This window comes from Pocillopora damicornis, chromosome 11, assembly GCF_964200805.1.
Source record: "Pocillopora damicornis chromosome 11, jaPocDami1.2, whole genome shotgun sequence".
In the NCBI taxonomy this organism is placed as follows: domain Eukaryota; kingdom Metazoa; phylum Cnidaria; class Anthozoa; order Scleractinia; family Pocilloporidae; genus Pocillopora; species Pocillopora damicornis.
This window is the reverse complement of record NC_142680.1, coordinates 13,187,410-13,205,728: the sequence shown is the minus strand read 5'-3', so window position 1 is coordinate 13,205,728 and position 18,319 is coordinate 13,187,410. Positions and strand designations below refer to the sequence as shown.

The following is an 18,319-nucleotide window of genomic DNA, read 5'->3' as shown; positions in this document are numbered from 1 at the left end:
CCTGGACACGCTTAACAAGGCACATTCTTCCGTAAAATTTACGATGGAAACCGAATGCAATGGCATGCTCCCTTTTTTGGGCATCCAGTTACTGAACCGATCGCCCCAAATAGAGACAAAGGTGTACGTAAAACCCACGAATTCAAGTCTCCTCTTACATTACCAAAGTCACGTTGACAATCGGTACAAACAGGGTTTACTCCGAACTATGCTGGGTCGAGCACATCGTTTATCTTCTTCTTGGTCACGCTTCTCAGACGAATGTGACCGATTGAAGACAGTATTCTCGCGTTTAAAGTACCCCAAACACCTCATCGACTCTGCCACCAAAAATTTCGTTGACTCAAAGGTTTGTGACCAGCAGCGACCATTATTACCAACTAAAGAGACGGATGACCCAATTCGAGTGGTTCTACCATTTAAAGACCAAACCTCAGCAAATTTTGTGAAAGGACAACTCAAGGATCTGAGCCTAAAAGTGAACACCAACATCCAGCCCGTATTTGTCAGCCGAAAAATTGATCAAGAACTGAATGTGAAAGAAGCAAAGCCATCGATCGTAAATGAACAGTGTGTTGTTTATAAATACCAATGTGACCTGTGCGATGCAGGTTATATAGGATACACACGCGGACATTTACACAATCGTGTAAAAGGACATAAACAACAATCCTCAGCCATTGCCAAACATTGCAAGAACGTACACGGGACGATCCCTCAGGACCTACTGAAATGCTTCGAAGTTCTTAAGAAGTGCAGGAACAAATTTGACTGCTTATTGTACGAAATGCTTCATATAAGAACTTTAAAGCCAAACCTGAACGTGCAATCGGACTCTATTCGTGCGAAAGTATTTGTATAATCTTCGCACCTATTATGTTAATTTTTCGCGCCACATCGCTTAAATACTGTTATTTGCATGTTTTAAACTTTTACCTTGATAATGGAGTCATGACTACTCCGAAACGTCGGATTTTATCGTTCGTTTTTACCGTTTTATCTTATACGAACACTTTGCAATATTATTCGAGCGATAAACCGGCGTGAGTATTTAGGCGATGAATGCCAGAGCTAATGTTTAACCGAAACGTGATCAGTTGAATTAAGAACTAAAGCTAATATCAAACGACGATTGGTAAAAAAAAGTTTGAATTTTTTTCTGGGTCTTAGCGTAAGAGAAAACCCAGATGGGACACGACTTACCTCCTCTTTTTTCGCGGATCCTTTGCAGTTCGCTTCTCTTTGTTGATGACCTCTTTTCTGTCTGTTTTCAGAAGCAACCTTGTATTTCCTTCTCGCGTTGCTCTTCGCTAGAAACTCGCCTTTTTACTTATGCCCTTTAATGTTCTCTTTCGTGTTCCTCTCTCCGTATTCTGCCTATTTTGGCGTCCTTTGTAACTTTCTTACGCGATTTTCTGGACTCGCTTTACGCCGTTTACTTGTTGCTTTCTTTGGTCGCTCTGTCTCTTTATATCCAGCCTATTTTCAATTAAAACCCTCCCTCCACGAACTTGAATAATAACAATTTCCTCCGGTTAACAAAGCTTAAACTCTGCCGGTATTGTTATCTTACGAGTTGTTTAGAAATTGCAAAATACTGAGAATTACTGTTCAACTACATCCTGACCAGTTTGATTTCCCGCTCAAAACGCGGGTGGCAAATTTCATCTGCTAGCTCACGTGAAGCCCTCGTGCAATGCCTAACCGTGTGCCCGCAGTACGCTACACTGCAGCTCGACGTTCGAGTATGCGCACTTTATCGTCATCTGACGGTGTCTCTTGGCGCACACTTATGTGGTATCCAAGTTACGCACGCAATCGCGCCTGCGCATTACCTTCTCCCTCGCCCTTCCATTACGTAATGGCTAAGATAGTGCCCGTGGTACAGTTGGCCGCGCATGCTAAAAGTAGCACCTTGTACGGTCGCACGGTCGTACGGTCGTACAACCAAATTTTTTCGGCTTGATGGGTTACTACTATTTTGTATAGTTATGGGGCTACGCTCCGCGAGCTCCGCTATCATGGAACCTTTTTATAATGATATCGTGGTCGGAGAGCTTAACGATGACAGTGAGAGTTCAAACTTTAGTAATGTCATAAATCTGTTGATGTCCCATTTTTGATGGGAACTGGATGTCAAAGAAGTTCAAGACGTCATACCTTCAGGTTTGAAAAGGATTGGAAAATAGTGATGGAAATGTTCGCTTTCCTTTCAAAGCTGGTAGTTCTTCGGTGATGATTAGTATAGAAGTGCATGAGTTTTGTAGTTTGTTGGATTCAGGAGCGGCTGTTACCGTAGTAAACGCAGAAGTTTGGCAAACTTATCTACACCACCACGCTCATCTAAATTTCAAAAGCCTGGAGTTAGAAAGTATGACTTCGGTGGATGGACTCAATTCTCAAATATTTCGTTTTGAAGCCTTTTTTCTCAAATATTTTTCTTACGATGTGGAAAATTCAGTGATTTTTCCATGTGTTTGTTTGGAACATATTTACGCACAAATTTTCATGTTTAACCATTTTCAATTTATTCAAGTCCTTTCACTTTAGTATTTCAAAAAATATAGAAAAGCCACTGTAGATTTTGAAGTGCCAACTATTACATTTTGCTTGTTACTTTCTAATGTCGTTCATCAGCAAAATTAACTATCTGGTCTGTACAAACCAGTCAGTATGAATTGCGTTGGTCGGCATGAAAACGAGGCTGTACCTAAAACATTTTTCAAAAACCGGTATTTCATCGCAGTTTTATTCTGAAATTCTATCTTATAAATCTACAATTTATTTGCTTGAGCAATGTCTGAGAGAAAACATAGTATGCATAAGACTTCTGCCATTACTTTGGTCCACTGAATGCGATCCGAAACAGAAGACCTTTATGAATACCATGCTTGCAGGTAGAGAAAAGTACCCTTACCGAGTCCCTATTCCCGATTGCCCCCACAACATCAAGTCAGTGCATTCCGCTGAATTCTTGGATTGGATCGTCATTGACGGTTATCTCGTAAACTTAAAGCTACTCTTGTTATTGCGCAGAGAAGATGAGGGCATAAAGAAATACGTTTCATTAAAAGCACTTCGAATTTTAGACCGCAGGGATGTCGAGACAGCACTGGAGATCCACCGAAAAGAGGTCCAGGATTCCATTCCAGACGAGAAAGTGGGCACTACATTGGTACCCGAACTTGAATTCATGCGCTGGAAGAAGAATGGGCTATCTCTTTTAAGCTACCCGGTAGGATTGACATTCTACCCAAAACGCAGCAGGCTTTTTATAACTGATCGACTTCTTCAGGCAGTTTTCATCATTGACATGCACTGCCCTACGAATGTCACTATAATCGCCGATGGTGGTGAGCCGGAGCACACTAATGGACGTGGAAGCAAGGCCAGATTTAAGAACCCAGCTGGCATGGTGGTGAGGGAGGAGGAGCTTTACGTTTGCGATCAAGGGAATAGTACCATTAGAGTGGTAAATATAAGATCGCTTTTCTTCCACGCTTCCAGGATTGGCCAAGAAGATCCAAACGCCGAGGAAAGCCAAAGTGAGGAAGAGGATTTCGCCATAAGACGAATTCGCAAAGTGTCTGTGCACAATCTTTCCCCTGTTTCAGAGGAAAATGTACCTGATTTGGAATCGCCTTTTGCCATATGTGCAGCCACAAAAGATAACTTTGAACTTTATGTATCAGATTTTCGCCTTAGCAATGTTTTCACGATCAACAATGTTATGAAGGAGGAAACCAACTACATCGGGGAGTTAAAGGAACTGCTGTCATTTGACAGCTCTACTCTATAAATTTCGTTAGCCTTAACTCGCGACGTGCAGCACCTATTAGTAGGAGACGGAAATGGGTCAAATGTTCATGTATGTCAAGTACGCGGAGGATTGAAGACTAAAACAATTTCAAATACTCCAGGCCCAACAGGAATTGCAGTTACAGAAAGCGGGACAGTGTTTGTATCTTCTAACAAAGAACACTCACTCTTTAGCTTGAAGGAAGGAGACTTATTTCGAGGAACTGAGATCACACATAAAGTCAGTGGAGGTAGTGTAGGCCACTGCGATGGTGTCAAAAGCCGGTGGAATATGCCAACTTCTCTGTGCGCCTACAGAAACACTGTTTTTATTTGTGACACCAGCAACAAATCAGTAAGGATGCTGACGTCAGCAAAGGCCCTTATCCCTCTGAAAAAAAAGCTTGCCCAGTTTGCCAATGTGTTTAAGATCGACGCGAAAGCAAAAAAAGAATACCTACCAGGTACCTTTGAAGGTCATGTCAAGCATGTTGAGGAAGTAGTTACGTTTCTCAATCACCACGAATATAAAGCTTTAGAGAGCAGAGGCAAACTGAACACAAATGGTCCCGACTTGACAGTTCCTCGAGCAACAAGACAGTCGTTCCCGTTGTGCTAGAATCACTTACCAGTCTTGTTAACACAGTGACAGAGATTGGACATGAACATCTTCTTGATAGAATCTGTTTTGAAGGTATGACGACATTGAGTGTGGAATGCTTTTTCAAAGGAATGAGAGCAGAGCACGACATGCCCACCGTGGCTAACTACGCTTTCAGAAGAGCTCGTTGCGTTGCCCAATTCATTTTATCCGGAGAAAATAATCAAGGGTGAGCCTCCGAATATTAAGAGACGACCAAGTAAGCAGTCGCAAATCAGCGAGGGAACAGGAAGTAAAGAGGAGGACGAAAGGCGAGAAGCCGTAATGCACGAGTTTGTCGGAGAATATGGAAAAGGTGTACGCCCACAAACGTCCCCTCAAAGACGAAAGAGTTGACTGGCACACTTCCATATGCCCTCAGTATGCGTCCCTCTGTCATCACAGCCTCATCGGAAGACTACCACGACGTAACAACAGCCTGCCAAATAGAAGATGCTAATGTCGTACTGCAGGGTAGAACTGTGCGGGTGCAAACTGTTTACCAGAATAAGGATGTCGTTACTGTGAGACATAACCGCAGAAGAGAGATTTCGCCATCTGGCTGGCTATTCTCTTATAAGACGTTCAATTAGAAGTTGATGGAGGCAATTTTTTAGGAAAGAAAGTACAATTTCAGTGGCTGAACCAGACAAGTGACCCTCTTACGTACGTTCCCGATGTCTGTGATCGGAAATCACCCAACTGCATTCTAACCCTAGTTTTGGGATTCACTGCCAAGGGTTCAAGCATCACTCAACGTCTGAGGAGGACGAGAGGCTCTGCAGGCTTGCTAATGGTGACCTGGATGACGAAGATGATGGAGATGATGAAGATCAAACTCCAGAGGATGAGAGAGCAGCTGGGGAGAGTGAAAGGGAGGTGTCGCTTCCAAGATTAGCAGGAGTGAGCTTATCAGGGCGATGGACCACACGTTTTCAGTTGTGATAACCTTTGAACAAAGTTATATATGGATATTTATGGGAGCCAGGAGAGGTCTATTTATAGGTCGAATGTTTGGCATTTAAACGTAAACTGCTTTCTTTGATATTTGGCATTTGGAATAACAAATTTAAGATTTCATAAGGCATCATATCCCGACTAGGATAAGATATAAGGATAAGAAAGAACATTTTCTAGAAAAGGAAATTGCGGCGGGCAATCTGAAACCTTATAGAATCATTGCTCTGAAGGATTCATAGCTGACGTAATACGACATGACTTGGCTAACCTTTTAAAGAAAAAAGGAAGTATAGAAAAGAGAATCTGTGATTCTTCAAAAATTACCGCGTAAATGAAGATCTTTCGCGATTTTTCAAAGGTTTAAGTATAGTTGAGTTGGTTAAACACAGTTTTATGCGCAATCTCGTCGAACATCGTCGCCAATTACATCTAGGAAAACAAGCTTTTCTGTCCGCGATTTACTCGGAATTGTATTAAAATTATATTCCAGTTTAAATTTTTACCTCAATACCATGGTTTTTGTTTAAAAGGAAAGTTTAAAAAGTAATTTGAGATGATAGTGAAATCTTTTCAAGCCGATTTCTTGGCAGTTCCAAGTCATTTTTATATTTAAAAAATTGGCCATCTTTTCCCAGTGGGAACAATGCTATGCTGTACAAGAAAAATTTTTAAGTCCAACAGCTATTTACAAATTAAAAATGATAAGTAATGATTTGAACTATTAGTTCTTTGTTACTGTTAAATCACTTGAAGAACCTCGAGGAACCTGTATGGAAGAAATGCCGCCTCGCCTCTTCAGAGTTCCTAAAAAGATGTGGAATGAATGGACATTGAATTTAAGAGACGGACAGTCTCAACAGGTATTTATTTCTACAACAAAAATTTATCCCTTAGTTTGCTGTTATAAATTTCTCATAAATATCAAATGTTGTTATGGAAATATGAATAAACAAACATGCATTCACAAACATGTCCTTCAATAGCGAAATCCACCATTGAAGTCACTCCTAGAAAACGAAATGCAAAAATTAGGGGCAAACCAGAAACTAAAATCTAGAATCTTTTGTGTTTTGGAGTTAGGAATCCAGCACCTGGAATGCGGAATCCTCAGCGTGGAATTCAGAATCTAATACTGTGCTGGATTACCTTACATGTGGCAAATAGACGGTTCTATCCAGGTCTCGTGATCTTATACATGAAAACGAAGCAATTTAGTGTTGGCCATGTTTGTTCCATTGTTTGGTTTACCGTATTGTTATGCCTTGAATTTGAGGTTATTAAGATTTCTTCTTGACTTTTCATAGCTCTGTTCATCTACGACAAGATAATACGATAAGCCTGCTAAATTTTGTGTGGTTTAGATTTGAAAAATACCTGTGTGCAAATCTAGTATAACTGTAAGTAGAGTTATGTTACGGATGAGATTTTATCGCTGAGGTTCACTATGCTACCAAAGCTGACACGTAATTTCCTCCTCATTAATACAAATATTACTCAATTACAGAGTTATCGATATATAACAAAGCCAATACAGCTTTTGGTGCAAGAGATTTTTCAAGCACATGGTTATTTAAGTGAAGTAATTCTCTCTACAGAATAAGAAAGCCATTCAGAAGAAGTTGCTTTCAGTTTGCCTCCTGCTAAGAGACAAAAGATCAAAAAAGCTGGCAATCACACAGTGTTAGTCATTCACAGCAACCTTTCTATCAAGTATAGTCAGACATGGCACTTAAGCAATCCATCAATTGTGACAAGAAATCTACAGGAGGCCTAGTTGGGATGACCAAGAAGGACGGTGCTGTTGAACGTTGATTTCTGACAAACCATGAACGAGCTGCCATCACAAGATCGGTGAAAGGAATGTGCAATCTATATGATGAGCGGGTGGGTACCTACAAGGAAGCAACTACAAAGCGCATCAAGAGAGACCAGAAGGATGTTCAAGATCTTGTCATCTTGGGATGATGAAAATCCATTTGATCTAAAGGTAGATAAGGATAAGATTTGTGGTTGACAAAAACATCGACATTCTTGCTTTAACTGAAACCTGGCTTAAACCTGATGACTGCTCTGACTACACCGTTCGTGATATCAGTCCCACCGGATATGCTTTTGTTCACATACCAAGACCTAATGGAAATGGTGGAGGTGTTGGCCTACTCTACAGGAAAAATCTGAAAATGGAGCAAATTAAATCGGATCCGTTTAAATCTTTTGAATTTAAAGAAGTACTGCTTCACTGTTCCTCATCTATCATACGTATTATTGTTATTTACCGCCCTCCAATTTCTGTCAAGAATGGTCTTACACATGCTGCTTTTTTTGATGATTTTTCTTCACTGCTGGAAAGGCTAGTGTCTTCTACCGGCCGTCTTCTTCTAGCCGGTGATTTCAATTTTCATGTCAACGATTCATCTGACAACACTGCCAATACGTTTCTCGACCTTTTAAGCTGTTTCAATCTGGAAGTCTGTAATGTCCACACCCCGACGCACAAAAACAACAACGCCCTTGACCTCATTATCACAAGATCTGGCGAAGAAACTGTCTTAAATTTATCCATCAATGACCCGGTTATCTCTGATCACTTTGCTGTTCTTTGCACCTTGGCTATCAAGAGACCACCTAAAGCTAAGCTCACCATCTCATCACGTAAACTGCGTACCATTGATCCAGACAACCTACGGCGTGATATTCGTTCCTCCGCCTTATATAACTCACCATCTCAGGAAATTACGGAACTCTGTGACCAGTATGACTCGGTTTTACTTTCCATTTTAGACAAACATGCACCTTTGCGCACAAGAATCATCGATCTGCGACCTAATGCTCCCTGGTACAGCGAGGAAATCAGAAAACAGAAAACAACCTGCCGCAAGTTTGATAGGCGCTGGCGACGCTCCAAACTTGAATCAGACTATCGACTTTACGCTAATCAACGCACTATTATTCAGAACACCATTTTTAAGTCAAAAATGGATTACTACTCTAATCGTATTTCAGAGGCTGGCAACGACAACAAAGCCCTATTTCGATTAATCGACCGTCTCCTCCACAGGAAAGCAGAGAAAAGTTATCCAACCAGCACATCAGCTGAAGATCTTGCTAATACATTTGTTACCTTCTTCGAAGATAAAATAACCCGTATTAGAAGTATACCCACTCCTTCTGAAATTCCGGATTACTTTTCCTCACTGGATATTTCCACCACTAATTGTGAGTGAAAGTGAAATGTGATCATCGCAGTAAATTTTCCAATTTAAGCAATTGGAAAGAAGAAGCCTGAAAAAAATCAGGACTTCAACGGGATTCGAACCCGTGACCTCCGCGATACCGGTGCGATGCTCTACCAACTGAGCTATGAAGCCACACATTGGGAGCGAGGTCAATTTATTGAGTTCATATCTTCCCGTGCAGTGAAATGATGTGAAGTTTTTATATGAAATAATTCATATTTGTACTGCGGTTGTAGATGAAAGTGAAATGTGATCATCGCAGTAAATTTTCCAATTTAAGCAATTGGAAAGAAGAAGCCTGAAAAAAATCAGGACTTCAACGGGATTCGAACCCGTGACCTCCGCGATACCGGTGCGATGCTCTACCAACTGAGCTATGAAGCCACACATTGGGAGCGAGGTCAATTTATTGAGTTCATATCTTCCCGTGCAGTGAAATGATGTGAAGTTTTTATATGAAATAATTCATATTTGTACTGCGGTTGTAGATGAAAGTGAAATGTGATCATCGCAGTAAATTTTCCAATTTAAGCATTAAATTTTCCAATTTAATTCATCTACAACCGCAGTACAAATATGAATTATTTCATATAAAAACTTCACATCATTTCACTGCACGGGAAGATATGAACTCAATAAATTGACCTCGCTCCCAATGTGTGGCTTCATAGCTCAGTTGGTAGAGCATCGCACCGGTATCGCGGAGGTCACGGGTTCGAATCCCGTTGAAGTCCTGATTTTTTTCAGGCTTCTTCTTTCCAATTGCTTAAATTGGAAAATTTACTGCGATGATCACATTTCACTTTCATCTACAACCGCAGTACAAATATGAATTATTTCATATAAAAACTTCACACTAATTGTGAGCTTAGCAACTTCTCACCTACTTCAAATCTTGAACTATCGAAGATTGCCCGCTCTGTTGTGCAGAAATCCTGCTGTCTGGATCCTTTACCAGCCACGTTACTTAAAAAACATCTGGACCTGCTCCTACCATCTATTTGTAGTATTGTAAACCTGTCACTGGTATCTGGTTTTCTACCTTCGTCCCTTAAAAACGCTGTTGTAACCCCTCTTCTCAAGAAACCGAACCTGGACCACGAAGTTCTTGGTAATTTTAGGCCTATTTCGAACCTTAAGGTTATCTCGAAAGTCATTGAGAAGGTTGTGGCAGTGCGTCTTCAAGCTTATCTTGACTTCTACCAACTCACAGAGCCGCTACAATCTGCCTACAAATCATTCCATAGCTGCGAAACCGCCCTTCTCCGTGTTCAAAATGACATTTTGCTTGCTATCGATAATCGCCACTGTGTCATGCTCCTGTTACTAGATCTATCCGCTGCATTTGACACTGTTGACCATGTAATACTGCTCAAAAGATTGAATTCTAAATTCTCAATACGTGGCACTGCACTTGACTGGTTCCGCTCCTACCTTACTAACCGCACACAAGTCGTCCTAATCGATGGGAGGAAATCGCAATCTCGTGAGCTCAAGTGTGGAGTACCTCAAGGCTCCGTTCTTGGGCCGATCCTCTACCTACTTTACACTAATGTCAAATTGTCAACATGCTTCAGTTGAAAGTCTTTTACAACGTCTCTTTTCCTGAGGGGGAGAGATGCGAGGGTATTTTTACGGATCAAAACATTCAATCTTTTCAAGTACTTATGGAAGTAGTGCGAGGTAAAATCGAATGCTTGAGATTCATCCCCGACTCCGAACTTCGAGTGCAATGACTCATTTATGGACGCTTTACGATGTGCTGTTACAGTACCAGGAGCGACGTTTCACCGGTTGAAAGTTAACATTTTGTGGCTGCCGAAGTCTACACCTGAGATGATTTCTAAGAAGCGTCAAGAAATGAGAGCGAGTACTACTACGAGTATCGGGAAGAACAACAGCGCGGAGTTGAAGGACCCTCTAAAGAAACAACTTAATTTTGAAAATCCCGAGTCACCGGCTGTTTTTGACAAAGAAATGGAAGCCACCGCACCAAAAGACACACCTGTAGATCGTATGTTGTCAAAAAAACGTGCAGGCGTTGAAGGCGCATCTAAGGCTTTGGAACATGCGAGAGTCCAAAAGGACAACTTTGAAAGGGAGTTATCTAGAGCAGCGTTTCATAATTCCGGTTCTCTTTCTATCTGTGGTAAATGTCACTTTAAGTTGGGACACACCAGAAGAAACTGAGATGGAGATGAATGTACATCCGCCATGCTGTGTGGAATCATTGACAAGCATCCTAATGACAAAGCTGTAAGACGAAATCTATCACAGCAAGTGACTAAACGCAAGACTGAATTAGCAAATTTCCAAAGCGACTACAACAGCAAACTTAACGCTTAGAAAACAGTTGGAGATTCGTTTGCTAGAAAAATTGAGGCTGATATTGTCGCCTCTAATCCAGATAGACACATTGTTAATGGGGTAAAAAACTGGGCGCTTCTCAATAAACATGTTGCGTTACTTCAGAAAAGATGCAACGGAAAACTGCCTCCAAGACATAGTGTAGTGAATTTATTAAAAGTAGCGGTTGAAGAACATGAATTAAAATCACAGCGACTGCATGCCAAAGAAAGATTTGTGAACCCGCAAAAGCACATTTTAGAGGATGAATATGCTATTAGATTTCCTAGACGTAGTCCATCAACTGCAAGAGCGTGTTCTTCTTCTTCCTTTCCTGGTTCATCATTGCTGTCAGCAGAAGAAGAAAGTGATTTTAGAATGGCAGTTCTTCGACATAGTCCATCAACTGCAAGTTCGTCTTCTAATTTTTCCGGCACACCGTTCCTGTCAGCAGAAGAAGAAAGTGATTTTAGAATGGCAGTTCGTCTGCAAGCCGAATTAAACAACCAAACATTGTGCGGTGGATCGAGAGCGGATTGTGTAACCTCCCGTGAAGGAAATGGTTTGTACCGGCCAGGGCTGGAAAGCACCTACGTCTGACCCTGAATCATCAGCTCAGAGAGAAGAAGAAGCGGTGAATGCTCTCGTGCAACTTCAAAGAAATAACATACCAGAGAACACGCATTGACAATTGACGTCTTTACATATGTTTCATGTTTACATTTACGCAATAGATCGTAGATCTTGTTTTACACTTTTCGATCCAGTTGTGAAAGTTGCATGATATTTGTGGTTTTATGTGTAACAAAAGTTTCAATAGTTCAAGTTCTATTTACACCGAAAACCGTTTACTGTGAGAAATAATGGAAGCCCGTTCAAAAAAAAATTTTCTCACGCGTGGACAGGTTTCTATTTTTAGCAATACGTTCTTTGCGCCGACACTTAAGTTAGATGTACTATGTGAAGACTGTAAAGAAGTAGACACTTCTTTATCAGATGTTTGGCCTATTTTTTGAGGCAATTATTGATTTAGCAAGGAATAATGACTGGCGTCAGTATGTGTGTGCGAGTGTGTGCACAAATTGTTGAGTTTGAGTATATATTCTGCATCCATTTAATTTAAACCCTTTAATAAAGTTGTCCTTGTTGTTGTAAGATAAATGTGTCAATATATTATTACACAAATGCAATGCATGCAACTAAAGCGAACACTGAAATTATAGAAGGCTTTTAATCAGTCATACACTCGAGTTTAACAAGGGTTGAAAAACAGAATTCAGCAGAATATTTATAGTTTATACAGCATATGGAGCTAACAACTCTGCGGAAACAGAGAAACACTTTTTCTCTTGCTAAGTATTAATGTAGGACGTATGTCTAAAAAAAGTCGCCATATCATGTGATGTTATGTGGTCTACAGCTTCATAAGCAGCAATTTCAATGTTTTCATTTGTTAGATCCCAAAGATAATAACGCATCACGCTCCTCATTTTGTTAAAAACGAACTCTGCTGGATTAAAATCCGGAGAATAAGTTGGTGTGTAGACAAGCTCAATGTTTCTCTCATTTAACCATTCTTGTAATGCTTCCCCGCCAGCAAAATGGTGAGTAGCGCAGTTATCCATCACAACAATGTCCCCTACTTCAAGCGCGGGTCTTGCAGTTTCTATGTTGGCTGCACTTCCTGCTTCACCAAAGAAGCGAAGAAATTCTAAAGTATCTGATGCACCATGTACTGTGTTCATATATTCTATCCCATGTAGCCCAGCTTACAGGTTAACTGTTATGTTAGGTGAACTGTGATACCGCAAGAGTTCAATGCATCTTTCTCCAACTGGTGCATGACCATATAAACGCTTACCATGAAATGGTAACTTTAAACCACATTCATCAAAGAATTTGAGCTTAAAAGGATCTTTGGCACGGAGATGATCTATGAGCATTTGAGTGTAGGCCATATTCTCCACAGTAAATCTTTCTTCGGCAACAGTGCTGATTTTTTTCCATGAATATTTTAAACCAGACAACATATTATTGTTGAAGGCGGGTGAAATTGCCGACCTTGAAGTTCCCTTTGGAATGTCACCAAATTCAGTTAATCCATCGTAAATTTCTCTCAGTGATAAAGTTGGCCTTTCTCTTTTGATAGTTTCAATCAACTGCAAGTGACCTTGAATTAAATTACTGTTTTTTCCTCCTCCGTGCTGGCGTGGCTCATTGGTACGCTCCATATGGAATCGCTGTCAAATATTTTTCACAGTAGTTCTACTTACTTTAAAAACGTTTGCCACATCTGAAAATTTGCCTGGAAAGTAGCCAGTGTTGATATCCCCATTATTTAAGCAATTTGAGACCTGGTTTTACGAGAAATGTAATACCTCGGATGAATTCAACGGCAGTCTCTGTCAGTCAGCCGAACAACGGGGATCGTAAGGTAAACAACGAGGAACTTCAGTAGAACTAACTTGCCATTCAGTCCTCAACGTCGCCAGCCTCTTACAGTTCTATTCAAGCTCGGCTTGCCACTTTCTCTTTCCGACAATTGGTTCGAACCGAGCTAGTGGGAAAAGCACTAGTAGAAGACCAGCAAGGTCAAAGCAGACCATTAAGTCGACCAAAGGCCGCCCACCCAAGACACTTGTTTACAAGGATCTAGTCCTTATTCCAAGTCCCAAGATCAACAAAGTGCCTACACATACAACCCGACTTCAGTTAGAAGAGAGAGAACTTGTCTGCCACGAGTTTCCCTTTGACAAGAGCTGGGATGCACATTCCCTCAAAGCTGCTATATTAAATCGATGTCCAAAGCTTTTGCTATTTGAATATGTCAAGGTGGGTAACTTTGCATTGTGATATAACTTTAAACATTGTTCTACGTTTAACGCATTAATAATATCATTGCTGTTCAGTTTGTACATTTGTTGTGGCTGCACTATTTTTAAAGAGGATACCTGCAGTAACGCAAGTAATGGACTTATAATTTTTGGCAGAATTTGTTGGGTTATTTTAGATTTCCTCTGGTACTGCCCCGCTCCCACCCCTTTCTCCTTCCTTGTGTTATAAGTTTAACTTAACTACTCTTTCATTAGATTTACCCTTGACTTTTGCAAGAAGCGTGCAAGTAATGTGTGTTTTTCTTAACCTAGCCATGCTATGGAAAGCTAATAACTCTAAGCTGGCATAAGGCATAACTCTGGATGCAGAAAGAGTGACCAGGATGGCTGGTCAAGGAGCTGTTTATGTTAGATCACTGGTGCCTTTGGAATCTGAAGATGAGGGTGAAACTGAAGAGGAGCTAGAGAATTCAGCATTAGATAGCAGTCCAAGGTGAACTTTTTCTTGTGAATTTTTGCATTGAACAAGATAAAACCTGTATAGATTTCTTTTAGCTTTTTTGCCTCACTGCAAAGGTAGCTTCCCGATGTAGTAGAATCATCTTATATATGATAGACTGGCATCCCAGCTCATGCTACTAGGCATGACAATGGCTTTTTGTTGGAAATATTATCTTGTTTGTCTCCAAACAGATTTGTGTATTTATTTATTTTATTGGTTATTTATTTATTTATTTGTTTCCTCAGATCTTTATTCGATTGTTTAGCAGGACAGGACATAAATTAATGTGGTTTATTACAACTCCATGTGATTGTGGATATTTCTTTAAAGATGAACCTTCATAGTCTGTTACATCATTGCCAATTAGTTCCCTTTTTTATGGTTTGTGACAAGTTGATATTTCCTTTTAGTGTTAGTGGAGCACAAAGCTCTCTGTTGCTTTCATTTGGGGAGAGTGAAGGGAATCCAGATGCAGTTGTGGTGTCCCACCCCTGTCAGGATGCTGCACAACCTTATTGTGTACCATTTCCAACTGAAGCAGAAACATCACATCAAAATACAGAGTTAAATGATGTAGAGACAGGCAGTAACTCTGATATTGTTCATGTATCATCTGAGCATGTACCTGTGTCTGTATCAGTACCTGTACCTCAACTGCTACCAAAACGTATCATCCAAGTGCACAGGCTAAATATCAAGAAGGATTTGATTGACTTATTCCGAGATCCATTAATTATGAGTCAGGACATAGAGATAATTGTTATTGATGCTAGGGGAGTTGAAGAAGTGGGCAGAGATGTTGGGTTGCTCAGAGATGTTTTCACCCTTTTTTGGAAAGAAACATATGATTCCCTTTTTGTTGGAGAAAATGAGCGTGTACCATTTGTAAGACATGATTATCAAAGGGATGAATGGGTTGCTGTTGGAAGAATTTTGGTGAAAGGATATTTAACCTGTCGATACCTACCAGTCCTTCTGTCTCAAACGTTCCTTGCCTGCCTTTTTTGGGGGGAATCTGCTGTAACTAGTGCTATGCTGACTCAATCCTTTAGAAATTACATTTCAGTTGATGAAAAATGTTTGATTGACAAGTGCCTTGCTGGTGTTATGAAGTGGGATGATGAAGATGAAATGTCCCAGCTTTTAGAAGTTTTTAGTAACTATGACTGTTGAGTTATGGTAAATTCTGAGAATATTATTCAAGTTATTAAAGAAATAGCCCATAAGGAGTAGCTGCAGAAGCCACAGTATATTGCAGACTGCTGGAAGGATATAGTTTCCACACTCCTTCCTAGATTTCCTGATTTTGCAGCAATTTCCAAAAGGTATGAATCGTTAATACCATCCACAAGCAAAATCCTGGAAGGATATAGTTTCCACGCTCCTTCCTAGATTTCCTGATTTTGCAGCAATTTCCAAAAGGTATGAATCGTTAATACCATCCACAAGCAAAATCCTTAGTTGCCTAGAGGCAAACCCTGAGAGTGGTGGGGAAAGGGATAGCCTTAAGTTTCTCAAACGGTATATTAAGGGCCTTGACACACCTCAGAAATTATCAAAGTTTGTAAGGTTTATCAGTGGGTCTGAGTAAATGCTTTTTGACGCAATCCAAGTAAATTTTACCAACTTATCTGGTTTGGGTCGCCGACCAATTGCCCACACTTGTAATACTGTGTTGGAGCTATCCTCGACTTATCAGTCATTTCCTGAACTTAGAGAGGAGCTCAGTGCAATACTTGCATCAGATTATTGGGAAATGGATATTGTGTAATATGCCTTGTGACAAAAAGAAGACCATTATGATGGCAAACTGATAGAACTGATAATTCACTTTTGTAGTGAAATTGTATTTTCTACCTTGGATGAGTATTTACGATTTTAAAACATTTAACAACAGTGCGCATATTATTTTCCGGTAAATCAAACTGGGAAATCGTTAGCTAATATATTGTTATCTATTCAAAGTTGACATTTTTAAGTGAGCGCAGTTGTTTAGAACTTTATTGTTGAGATTTTAATGTATTTTTTCCTGACTGTTGTAAAGGTTAAGTTGCATTCGTTGTTCTATTCTGATTGATACAAGTTAAAGGCAATAAATAAATTTCACACTGTTTACGTTTTCAATCTGTCATAGTGGTACCTGTTTAATAGGCGTTAATTGATCTTAATTCTCTTGGCCCTGTTTTCACTCTCTAAACAACGGATTTCAGGTTAATTGAATGCTGGGAACACCTGTTTTGAAAGATAGTTACCAGCCAAGTTTCTTATATGTTGAACTGATTCCTGAGGATGTCTATGCATCTCAAATATTGAGTTCTACTATGTTCAACATTGTCATTCAAAGGGTGACAGGAGACTTCCAAGATATGCAGTTGTTGTGGTGTGAGGTGAACATCAACTGCTGGTATTGACACCTGGTAATCGTCGTCGTCTAACGGGATAGGTCCATCTAGATCAAACCCATGCAATGGAATTTCATTTGGATGTAGAATACTCTCAACTCCAGAGTGTCCAGAGTGCATGTATTCCAAAATCCCAGAGGCAAAAATTCGTAGGGGAGATAATTGATGTTCACTGGAGACATGGTGATTGTTCCATTGACTAGTAAAGTATTGCAATGCCTTATTTATCCTTGGTATGTAGACAAAGTGCAATGAAAATAAATGTTCTTCATTTAACGGGTCAAGAAGACCCATGTCTTCCATTCCACCAAAGATATTGGCAAAGTGACAAAGGACACCAGCGTTAACATCCTTGTGAGCACGCTCAACGCGGCAGTTGTGGGCAGAGCTTCCCGTTATGATACTTCCTCTGTTTAGTTCTCTATTTTCCAACATGTACTGTGCCACTCCAACATTTTCCAGTCCATGATCGCTTCTTACTCTTGAAGGTAAGCCAAACTCTTATGCTCCCTTGATGAAGAGCTCCAACACTGTATCTGCTCGGTTGTTATCAGTTAGGGTGGCATACACAATAACCCTTGAATACCCATCAACACAGCAATGCACAACAAACCTGTACCTGGTAAGCTTGTGGTTTCCTTCTATGTGCCACAAAGCGTTTGGCGTTGGTACAGAGTACTTTCGACGGTAAACCGGAGTACTCCAGTGAAGTGCTGTCCCAAGCGGGTCTTGTCTACAAAGACAGTAACAAACCCTCCATCGCTGAATTCGAAATCCCCTTGCTCGGAGAGCTCCATGCAATCTTCGTTGTCCAATGTTTGGAGTAATCCTTCTAATTTCTTTGACAGCGTCTTCAAGCTGAGAATCTGAAAAGAAGTTCTAGTTTAATTACAAAGTTTGAAGTGTCGTACATCATCGAGTGAGATGGGACTTTGGGGAACCTAAAATATTTTGACGAAGGGTATGGCTTCTAAGATTTATTTTACCCGAGACTATATCACCCTTGTCCAAACACACTGATAATAAGCATTAAACCAAATAAGCTACTAGTATAGATAACCTCAGTCTGTAAATTACTGCCCACCTGACAATGCGGTCCAGTTTTCGCTGTCATCATCCAAATTTAATTCTCGTCTTCTTCGATGTAAAGTACTTTCACTGATACCTAACATACTAGCGATTTTTACCCAGGAGAAATGCAGTCCGCGTAAGAATTCGTTCTGCTCTCTTGCGATGACGATTACTAGTCTTCCTGCACTTGTTAGTTTAGTGTTAGGACAAGCGAATGAATTTGATATCGTTGCTTTAACGGAGTTTCTTTCCTCGTACTTTGTCATTGCACGAAAAACAAAGCGTACTTTTGTCAAAACAGCTTCTATTATTGTCTTGAAATCTCGAAGGACAGAGTCCTCACTTTGCCATACACTATGCAATAGCAACTGTAAAGTTAAAATTGCATCTTCCAGACGCACCTTAGCTTGTTCAAAGCAATCAGCGGAGACATCTTGTGTGTTCAAATTCTGAATACCAATCAACAGGGTACGAAGAGACTCTACGAAGTTGTAAAGGCCTCTCTCGTTGCCACCTTTTAAAGCTCCATC

At 40.4% G+C, this 18,319-nt stretch overlaps 2 protein-coding genes and 4 pseudogenes across 2 annotated transcripts in view; all 6 read left to right on the top strand.

The window, feature by feature from the left end:
• LOC149037636 (uncharacterized) overlaps positions 1–996 on the top strand; it is a 1,481-nt gene extending 485 nt beyond the window's left edge. Inside the window, exon 1 of the mRNA XM_089187892.1 lies at positions 1–996. This exon is cut by the window's left edge and continues 485 nt beyond it. Coding sequence (XP_089044018.1) covers positions 1–862 — 862 coding nt within the window. The 3' untranslated portion in view covers positions 863–996.
• Positions 1–18,319, top strand: part of LOC149037628 (uncharacterized) — a 237,911-nt pseudogene that overhangs the window by 164,987 nt on the left and 54,605 nt on the right.
• LOC149037635 (uncharacterized) lies at positions 4,091–5,383 on the top strand (annotated as a pseudogene).
• On the top strand, positions 6,178–8,622 carry LOC113670126 (uncharacterized). Its single transcript, XM_089188350.1, has 2 exons — positions 6,178–6,258; positions 7,390–8,622. Exons 1-2 carry the CDS (start codon positions 6,178–6,180, stop codon positions 8,620–8,622), a joined length of 1,314 nt encoding a protein of 437 aa, XP_089044476.1.
• LOC149037634 (uncharacterized) lies at positions 12,613–13,833 on the top strand (annotated as a pseudogene).
• LOC149037633 (uncharacterized) lies at positions 14,986–16,087 on the top strand (annotated as a pseudogene).